Source organism: Dama dama, chromosome Y (genome assembly GCF_033118175.1).
Source record: "Dama dama isolate Ldn47 chromosome Y, ASM3311817v1, whole genome shotgun sequence".
Lineage (NCBI taxonomy): Eukaryota > Metazoa > Chordata > Mammalia > Artiodactyla > Cervidae > Dama > Dama dama.
In genome coordinates, this window is record NC_083715.1 from 1,851,238 (window position 1) to 1,861,807 (window position 10,570).

The 10,570-nt window shown below is 47.1% G+C and overlaps 1 protein-coding gene across 1 annotated transcript; it reads right to left on the reverse strand.

Moving 5' to 3' along the window:
• Positions 1-7,901: 7,901 nt before the first annotated feature.
• Positions 7,902-9,660, reverse strand: LOC133053510 (testis-specific Y-encoded protein 3-like). The gene is made up of 5 exons (XM_061138094.1): positions 9,259-9,660; positions 8,569-8,646; positions 8,301-8,419; positions 8,062-8,206; positions 7,902-7,943 (listed from the first exon to the last, which is right to left on the reverse strand). The coding sequence occupies exons 1-5, from the start codon at positions 9,658-9,660 to the stop codon at positions 7,902-7,904; spliced, it is 786 nt and encodes a 261-aa protein (XP_060994077.1).
• Positions 9,661-10,570: the final 910 nt, after the last annotated feature.

Below are 10,570 nucleotides of genomic sequence, written 5' to 3' on the forward strand. Positions count from 1 at the left end.
GGCATAAACCAGAGGTCTGCTGGCTCACAGTGGTCATCCAGTGCCCTCCCAAGTTTCTTTTTTCTTTCCACCACTACCCAAAGAGTCTCTCAGTTGGGGTCACCACTGATCACCATCGTGTCCTTTGCCCTCTGGTCTGGCTACCCTCTGCCTAGGGCTGACCCCAAGGAAGCCCCTGGGTGAAGCTTCCTGCTGTTGTTGCCATTCAGACGTGTCATAGCACACACCACCCACCCCCAGGGGCCACGGACATGCCAGGTCCCACGCCGCAGGACCCCAAGTCCTACTTTGTCACTGCCACAGAACTGGGGGCCAAGCAGTCCAGGGCCTCTGGGCACAAACCTCCTTCCAAACCAAAGGCTCCAGCAAGCCCCCTTCCAGTCCACAGCCCCTTGAGGAGACCAGGGAGGGATCAGCACCACACCACCCCTTCTTCTAGGTTCTGACCTTGAAACCCACAAAGCCAGCCCAGGCTTCCTGTATCAGGGTGACTGTGCCCACCCTACTCCCTGACTCTGTATATCTTCAACAAGTGATGGGAAGGTGGTCCCATTATCCCCCAGCAAAGCTCCTGTCCTCAAAGATAAATTCCAGCCTCTTCCTTGTGTAAAAAGAACTCTGCTCAAAATGTTGATCAGTCAGTCAGTTCAGTTGCTCAGTCATATCTTACTCGTTGATAGCACCATGTTCTTTCTCCCAGGGTGTCTCCTCCTTTCAGGAGTCCAGGGATGTTACAACCAGTTTCCCCCCAACCCTGCACCCAGAGGTCCATCTCAGAGTTCCATATGTCTCCTCTCCCTACAAGTCTTTACTAGGAGGTCTCCACCTCCTGAAATTGTCTTGCAAAAGCCAAAACTCGGATGTTTACAAATCTTAACACAATAATCAGAGCTAACATTTATGCAGCACCTACTGTGTGCCAGGTGTTTCTTCTCTCATCAACTGTGTAAGCAGGTTCTGTTGTTATCTCCACTTGCCAGTCTGACCGCTGAGGTTCATGGTGGCTGTATCATTTGCTCAAGGTCACACATCTAGGGAAGTGGTTGGATCCAGGATTCAAACCCAGACAATCAGACTCCGGAGCCTGAGCCCTAATCCATACCATGATAGCAAACACACACACTTATGATTTTTGCCTTATGGATCCTTCACCTGAATGCACTTTATGACGGAAGTGGAGCTTTTCACAGGGTTGGCGGGATTTGCATCTGGTTTCCTTGGGGGCACTGCATCACTCTTGCCTTTTGGTTGCCAACTGCAGGAAACCTATCTCCACTCCCTTAAACAGAAAAGTCTGTGTCTTCCTTTCCTGTGACTGTTGTACAAATTACCACACATTTAGTGGCTTAAAACACACAGTTCTGAAGGTCAAGTTTCCAAAATCAGTTTCACTGGGCTGAAGATGTCAGCAGAGCTGGTTTCTTCTGGAGGCTTTGAGGGGAGCATCTGTTTCTTTGCCTTTTTTGGCTCCAGGAATATGCCTGTATTTCTTGGCTTCTGGCCTCTTTCTCCACCTTCAATGCATGTCACTCCAGTACCCTTCTCTGTCATCAAATAACACCCCTCTGCCTCTTACTTGCAAAGACCCATATAAGTACATTCAGGGTCCAACTAGCATACTCTACCCATCATGAGATCTTTAACTCAGTCATATCTACAGCATTCCTTTTGCCCTGGAAGGTTCCTGGGATTAGGACATGAGATATCTTTGAGGAGCTGTGTTTCAACCTACTATAGTGCTCAGGGTGGCCTACCCTCAGTTGTGGGCGGATAGAGTGAGTCACGTGATCTGACCTCATCCCTCTCTCCAGCTCTCAGACCTGCTTTCCTCTAACAGCCCCAGGCTTAACCCCACCATCCAGCAGCCCCAGGGAAAGAAGAGCTCCTCTTTGTCAAAAGTCCCAGGGCTGGTCCTCATTGGTCCTTCTGAGACTACAACCTCACCTTGGAAGTAATCACTGTGGCCAGAGGACCCTGAGTCTCTCTGATTGACTGAACCTGGGTCACGTGCCCACTGATACCATCCCCTCCTCTCTGTCTTAATCACCATGTGTTAAGGTATTTCTGCAAAGAGAACTGAGAGAGGGATGGGTGGTAGCAGGCAGCATGTTATTAGAATCCACTGAATGGCCAGCACTTGAAACGGTAGCCTGGCACATAGTAGAAGTGAAGATGCTCAGTCGTGTGTGACTCTTTGTGATCCCAAGGACTGCAGCCCACCAGGCTCCTCCATTTGTGGAATTTTCCAGACAAGAGTACTGGAGTGGTTCGCCATTTCCTTCTCCAGAAGATCTTCCCAACCCAGGGATTGAACCCAGGTTTCCCACATTGCAGGCAGACAGACACTTTACCCTCTAAGCCACCAGGGAAGACCAAACTATATGCTTGGCAAATAATAAGTGCTCAATAAATGATGGGCACAGATGGTGGGAAACTTGGGCAGGGGGCACCTCTGGAAGCTAATGCTTGAAGAATACAAGGTTTACTAAGCAGATGAAAGCAGAGAGCCCTCCAGACAGAGGAAACACCTTGAACAAAGCAAAGGCTTTCGCTGTATGATCATGGTGACCACACATCCTAGTGTACCTGGGGGCAGAGGGAGATTGGATTGATCCTATTTTCTGCCTGTCTCCCCCACTGTATTACTAACAACAGCCCCCTTTACACAGAAAAACTGTCAGGGTGTGCATGATAAATTATACAGTTATCACCACCTTAGAGCCAACCAGCTCCTTCATAAGGAAACCAAAGGCAGAAGAGAATGAGACTTACCAAAGAGCATCCAACTTTTAGTGGCAAACTCCAGACTAGAATTCAGGACTCCTCACTCCTAGGCCAGTGCTCTTTCACCCTCCAGCTTATGAAATCACCTCTCAAAGTCAGCATTGGCTTCAACAGTCACGTATCTCCCTTTTTCTCTTCTTGCCAAATTCTCCATAGGACTGTGACCAGATCCACCTGGATGATGTCTCATCTCATGACAATGGGCAAGATTTAAGGTAGGAATTTGGGGAGTCAAAAATGTCCCTTCTGATTGAGAATGAAGCTCTCCTGTCACTGGGATGCAGAGAGGAAGCTGGCTATCAGGGCAGGGTGTGCTTGCCTCCACGATAACAGGGACTTGTGTTTCTCTGAACTCAAAAATCACAATCATGCCCCCGACCCTGCAGCTTCTTCCACATCACCTCAAATCACTGAGGATGAGCTTTCCACAAACTCCCTGTAACTTGGCTTCTTCTTATCTCTTTGTGGGCCTGTTTTAGCCCTGCTTAATAAAGTCATGAATGCATGAGTGCATGGGTTCAGTCCCCGATCAGGGAGCTAAGATCCCACAAGCTGCAGATGCACAACAAAAAAACAGATAGAGCATGAAAATATTATATAAAGCATAATAAAATGCTGCATGCATAAAGACTGTCATACACCACTTCTAATCTTGCCTCCCAGAATCACCACCCTCAAGAGTCTAGTAGACATCTTCCCAAGAATTGACTGCACTCATTAACATATATGTGTGTGTGTGTGTGTGTGTGTATACGCACACATAAAATTTGATATTAGATCAGCTCAGTCAATACTCAAAAATATCTCCTGAATGAATAAACGGTACGTTGTTTTCTAGCGAAAACACTCAAAACTCCTAGGACATGAATTTCAGAAATAAGGTCCCCAACTGCTCAAAATGAGACAGCTTTCTGAAGAGTATGGCTGAGGAATGTTCCAAGCCTGTCCATTGTAAAAACAGAACCCTCATTAATCTGTGCTTATCAAAATGATCACAGTTGAGCACCTCTAGGCCCAGCAAAAGGATTGGGAGACCAAAACAATGTTTTGCTTGTGGGCCATTTGTGGTAACCTCATTTAGCATTGGCTTCCAACTTACTCCAAAAAAAAAAAAAAAAAGAAAGAAAGAAATCAAAGTTTCTGTTACTGAGCCCTGCAAGTCTTTTTAAAGCCCAGCACAATTAGAGGTGATCAGTGGGCATCACCTGCTTTGTCTTAATTAGCTGTTCAGAAAATACTCTGCAGTCAGGCCTGGCCAGGACCAGGCTCCAGTGCCCACCAGGACTGCTCAATTTATGGAGTAAATAAACCCCAGATCAAGCTAATTGTGTCCTTTCCATGAAGTCATCCCTGGGAACCACTCTCCGTTTCAGATCTATGAGTGACCAGTGTTCCATTTTTAATCTTTTCTGCTGTAGTGGCTAGCTTGAATCGAAAGCAATGCCCCTCTATATCCTGACCTGAGCTGAGCTATTGGTACCTCACCTTAAGAATCCACAATCCAAGGGTGTTTTTTGCTCCAGAAGTCAAATTCCCCATGTGTTCATTTAGGAAGTATCGGTTAATGACCTACTGTGAGCTAGGCATCAAATGTCCCATATATATATCATATATATATGTGTGTGTATATATATATATATATATATATATATATATACACATATGTTTTCCCTCAGTTAATAGTAAAAACTGAGACTGACCTGGTGGACCAGTTGTTAAGACTCTGTGATTCCAAGGCAGGGAGCATGGGTTTGATCCCTGGTCAGGGAACTAAGATCCCACATGCCACACAGGTAGCCAAAAAATAATTAATTACAAGAAGAAAAAACCCAAAAAGCCAAAAAAGCAAAACAAAACAGTAAAAACCATCAGTGTCACGGCTCTTATCTTGTGCAATTCCCTGTTCCGGATGGTTTATGCAGCTTATATCATTGCACCCTCACAGCAATTAAGAAAAAGTGGCTTGCATCATCCTCATTTTACACTGGAGAGCGGGAGGTACCGAGAGGTTAAGTAACCTGCCCAACATGACACAGCTGGTAAGTGTGGGAGCAGGATTCATGGACACCCTGCCCTGTCATGCCCTTGATCTCTTGGCAGAACATCCAGCCATCTCCCAGGAAACTCAGTCCTCTGAGTTTCAAGTCAGTGTTTTTCAAAAGTAAATCCTCTGGCCTTTCTGCACTACCCAGGGAAGGGTTACTGGTGGCTACTGATCCCAGAGCTGATACCTGCCTCTGCCAGAGGCTCTCACTTTAACCAGCCCACCCCTGCTCTGTGTAGCAAGACTCTTCTCTGTGCCGTTCCTGCAATACCAAGGGGAACTTCCCCAGTGGGTCAGATGTAGTAGATGCTGGTCCAGGAAGTCCTACACATGTGTGGTACCATCTTCCATGAGTGCCCAGGAGGTCATGCCTGATCTCTCCTTCTCCAGTGATCCAGACGAGTTTGAAAAAGAAGAACAAGTCACTTTTGAAAAGGAGGAATGTTAGGGTGAATGAATGCTCCAGCACCCAAGTTCATTGGCACTCAACCAAGGTCACAGACTCATCTAAAGGCACACAGATGTCCTCTGCTGCCCAGCGACTCCCTGCTGGAGACTTCAGTGCTCAGATCACTGGATGGGAAGTGGTCTGATGCTGTCCTTCCACAGAGGCTTAAAAAAAAAAGTGGAAAGGAGGTTGATAAAAATTAAATTAAAAAACAAAACAAAATTATGTAGCAAGATGAGAACCTTGACAGTAGAGAGGAAGGAGCATGAGGCAAAAAGCATGGGTTCTTGGGGCATATGATTCTCCTTAGTAACAACAATTGCATTTCAAACCTTCCCTCTTATAATTTGATATTCCCTCTTATAATTTGTCTTCCCAGGGACATGGTAATTGTATTGTAATTTAACAAAATCCACTGACTTTCATTAAAAAATATGAATTTTTGCAACATATGCTAAAGAATTCTAGTCAAATATCACTCATTAGACTAGTCATATCAGTGGTTTTAAATACCACTTCAAAATATAAAACAAATTTCAGGAAAAAGTGCTTGAATAGATTTTATAAAGCATCAGGAAATATCCAAAATATTTTCCCTTACTGTGTCTACTGAAAAAAAAAAAAAACTCTTCTGAAATTTCCTCTACTTGATAAAATAATGAGTTAAAAATGAAAAAAAAATCTAGAGCACATGGGCTTATATACAACAAGCTATGTAATGATTTCCATTTAACATTAGTCATAGTGGTGGTCACTCAAATAGGAAGTAAACTTGTATTTATCCAAACACCCAATAAAGCAAAATTCTCAGGTCAAAAAATAAAAACAGGGGTTCTGGAAAAGAGGAACCCTGATGGGATAAAGTCACATAGCCCCTTTCTCATCAGGTTAAGAATGTGCTCGAAAAGTGACCAGCACAGTGAGTCATCCTTACTAAATGGCTCTCTGCCCTTTTGACTAGAAAGTATCTAGTTAGGGGTATTTTATTTCTCTTTGGCCCCCGATCACCACAACCCAAGGCAGGGTCTGAGAAAAAAAAAGTGACAGCAAAATCTCTGTGTAAGGACCTGCCCAAACAATACCCATATACATACAATTATTTGATGCTCTATATTTATCCTTTGGAATTATTTCAGGTTTACTTGTGTCTCCCTCTCGATCCATTTCCCTCGATCCAGGCCACCCTTCATTACTTTCCAGTCCAAGAGCACTATGCTGGCCACTGATCTGCATGTGAAGCAGCTTATTAGGTATCCTATTTTAGGTCAAGGGGGACACTCCATCATTGTTTCTCAAAATCAGGGGGTTCCTTTCAAAACAGACTAGAGACACACATATGTAAACCTACCCTCTCTGCAAACACTAAAGACAGCTTTAAACTTGCAAGACAGTTCCCAGGAGAGAGTGTCTGTGAACTTTCACATTTCCTCTAAGCACATACCAAACATCATGCACCCCAGTCTTCACTGTACAACTACTTACCATAGCTAGGACATGGAAGCAACCTATATGTCCATCGGCAGATGAAGGGATAAGGAAGTTGGCATACAGATACACAATTGTATGTTACTCAGGTCTAAAAAGGAATGTGGCCAAGTCAGTTCTAATGAGATGGGATGAACGTGGATCCTATTATACAGGGTCAAATGAGTCAGAAAGAGAAAAATAAACACTGTATGTTAACACAAATATATGGAGTTGAGGACCATGCAGGAGGTACTGCACATCCAACATGCAGAGCAGCAAATGAAGACACAGACATATAAAGAACAGACTTTGAACTCAGTGGGAGAACTTGAGGGTGGGTTAATTTGAGAAAATTCTTCTAAAACATTTACATTACCTTATGTAAAATAGATGACCAGTGCGAGTTTGATGCGTGAAGCAAAGCAACCAAAGTCATGTTGAGGGACAACCCAGAAAGACAGGCAGGGGAGGGCAGTGGGTGGCACGTTCAGCATTTGGGGGACACGTGTATACCCATGGGCGATTCATGTTGGCCAATGTGCAGCAAAACCTGTCTCAGTACTGTAAAGTAATTATCCTCCAGTTAAAACAAATAAAAGACTATTCTTCATAATCTTGCACAGTGGTCAGTATTCTCAGAATGAGGGTGCAGGTGAAAAAGATACAGAAGAAAATTAAAAGCAACAACACCAACAAAACAAGTGTAATGATCAAAATGGAATCAAAGGATGGTCAGTGGGCCACAGCCTTGCAGAAAAGAGACTCACAAACCTATGTGGAAAGGGGACTTCATAAAGAATAGCAGGTGGGCCCCAATTTAAGAGAAGCCTGAGGGTAGACTTGTTGGCCATGGAATGACAGTTCAGAGATGTGCAGCCGAGCCAGATATCAATTGGAGTGACTTTGGCCTCACCAGGCCACTTCATCTACCTCAGCTTCTCCAGTTAGAACCTGGTTTTTACTAGAGTTATCTACCACTCCTATCTTTTGCCAATTCCCTCAGGCCCTGGTGTCACTCTGGATTCCGCAGAGTCTCACTTTCTCCACAAGTGGAAGAACGACCCAATTTCCTGGATAACAGCTATGCCAGTGCTCAGCCCTTGGGCTCCTCACCTCTCGTCCTCCCAGTACCTCTCATGCTGGAGCCTTCCTCCTCACCTAGTACTGCAAAGGATTGGGCCACAGATCCTTTATGATGACCTTCCAGGGCAATGAGCAAGGTCAGCACAGGGCCGGCTAGGCCCTGAGCCCTCCCGTGCACTGCCAAGAACTCCAATATAAATCACCAATCTGGCCCAGTGCCCACGTGGGACCCCACCTCAGCAATTTGGTCAGATCCTGTGAAGCTGTGGTCAGAGAGCCAGTTGAAGAAGTTAACGCTGCTCTTGTGGTTCCTGTGGCTGTATGCCTTACGTTCAAACCCCTGGTGCGACTGAATTGGAGTGGAACAGGATACTTGGTATCTTGCAGGAGAAGGAATATGGGAGAAACACCTAAATCACTTTCCAATTCAACCTCCACTTTTCTGCCCCCACCCCCCAAAATCCAGGGAGCTGCCTCTTACCAGTGACGTTAATGAGATACTTCTTAACAATTACTTCTTTTTGGAAATACGTATTCCTCTGAAAGGAAAATGTGATCATGCAGTGATGAGTGGGATGCTGGAGTTCCTCCACCTGCCAGGACAAAGTGTGGCAGGTGGGAGGTGGGTGGGTGTGAAACCTCTTTACAGAAGAGCTGCCTTTTCCTGTCTTCAGGGATAAACCACATCCTCTCCCCTTCCCAGTCACCTCCCCTCCTCAATGATCAGTGTCCCCTGCCTGACTTTCAAGTTGGTCATGAAGTGAAGCATGTCTTGGTCTTGTTTGGTCATCAGACATGACATTTTGGGGTGGTTCGTAAACTGCTTTAGGTCAAGGAGCCTCTAGATGCTCGAGGTAAAAGTGCCAGAAGAACAAACCTAGCCTAAAGGGTAACATGGCTCTGTCTGACTTCAACTTGCTCCTAATTAACTCATCACATTTCTGTTGATGAAGACTGTCTGAACGCCAGACAAGGCTGTGCCTAGGAATGCACTACCAGAAGGAGGTTCTCTTCCTAACAGGAAGGCCCTAAGCTCCATCTCAGCCCCCTGAAAGTTAGCTTACTTCTGGAGAACACACACTGCTAGCTACAACCAGTATGAGCACATACACTGCCAACCTCCCCCCAAATACACTCAGCTTTTGGAAGAAGACCTGGATTCCAGATAAGCCTTTTCTCTGAAGAGTCCCTGGTGCTAAGGACAATTCTGACTGGGACCTCTGCAAGAAAAGCCCAAGTACCAATTTGTGCTAGCCAGAATAGCAAGGACATCACACCTAATATCAGGAACAGATATGCAGGACGGTCACCAATACCCATCATCCAAAAATATAAATTTTATACCAGAACTCTCAGATCTATAAACTGTTCCTGCAATAGCACAGGTTAAAAAAAAAAAAAAAAAAATCTCAAGCACCACAGCAAGGCATACAACTTTAATCCAGAAACCACGGATTCCCTGGGTGATGGCACTTCTGTGTTCTAGATTCAGCATCCGCCTCTGACAGTTCTTATGTTTCAGGCGAGCGTGCACCCTTTGGGCTTTCTTATTCACAGGCTCCAGCTCCAGCTGCAGGGTCGCCAGCACCTCCAGTGCAGGCCGGTCACTCGGAGCTCCGGGCCTTGGATGTTCCTGGCACTGCTCCTCCGAGGACACCTGCTCCTGCTCCTCGTACACCACCAGCTCCACCTCCTCCATGACGTCTAACACCAGCAGCTGGACTTCCTGCCCGATTCCCGATATCTCTCCCTCCTCCAGGGTAGCACCTTCCTCCACTGCCTCCACCCAGTAGAGGGTGGCCTCCTCGCTTGGCACACCACCTGGGGCCTGCATCACCTCTGTCACCCCACCAGGCTGCTAGGCCCCAGGGCCCCTTCCTCGTGAAGACCTGGGCTCACAAGATCCAGGATCCCGGGCTGATGCTGCCTTCCCCTGGCCCCATCTCACTCTCCATGGTGTTCTGGTCCTAGCCCGGAGAGGCGAAGAAGCTGGCCACGAGAACACAGCAGGCAGCCTGCACAGCCTGCCCACCAACTGCAGCCTATGTGGCACTACCAACAGCTTCCTTGCCCACAGCCAATGAGCAGGGAAGGGGAGACACTCATGCGCAGAACTGTGTGTCCCCATGCACGAATAGGATGGTGGCCGGAAGGGGCTGAACTCCACACCCTGACCTCCAGACACCAGGACACGCCCCTTGGAATTCTGGACACTCTGGCCGCAGGTGACCCAGTGGCCAAACTCGGCCCTGCGCAGAGTACACCGGTCCACGCAAGCCGTTTGCCTGACCAACAGTGCAGAAGTGCCTGACCAGCGACTGGGAGAGCCAGACCAGTTGGAGGTGAAGGCAAAGAACCTGAACCTGATGCTGCAGCCATCCTCAAGCTTGACATTGCCTCTGGGGCAGCGGGTGACTCCGTGTACTCAGGGATCCACACAGGTGAGACAGGGTTCGTGGGTACCTCAGGGACAGAGGGGCTCACCTCGGATCCAAGCTACAAGCCCTGGGCAGGGCGTGGGGCTGGGGGGCCGGGGGGCGGTGCAGGGGATCATGGTGGCACGGGGAAGTGGGCGGATCTCATGCTGACCTCACCAAGGTGCACCCGCTGCAGAGTGCATCTCTCAACTTGTGCCTGAGGCTTGAGCCATGTCAGGAATGCAGCCATCCTCTGATGAAGAAGCAGAGCACTTTCCTCAGCTCACTGTCCAGGCCCCACAACGCAGCCCAAGCCAGACACCCTGG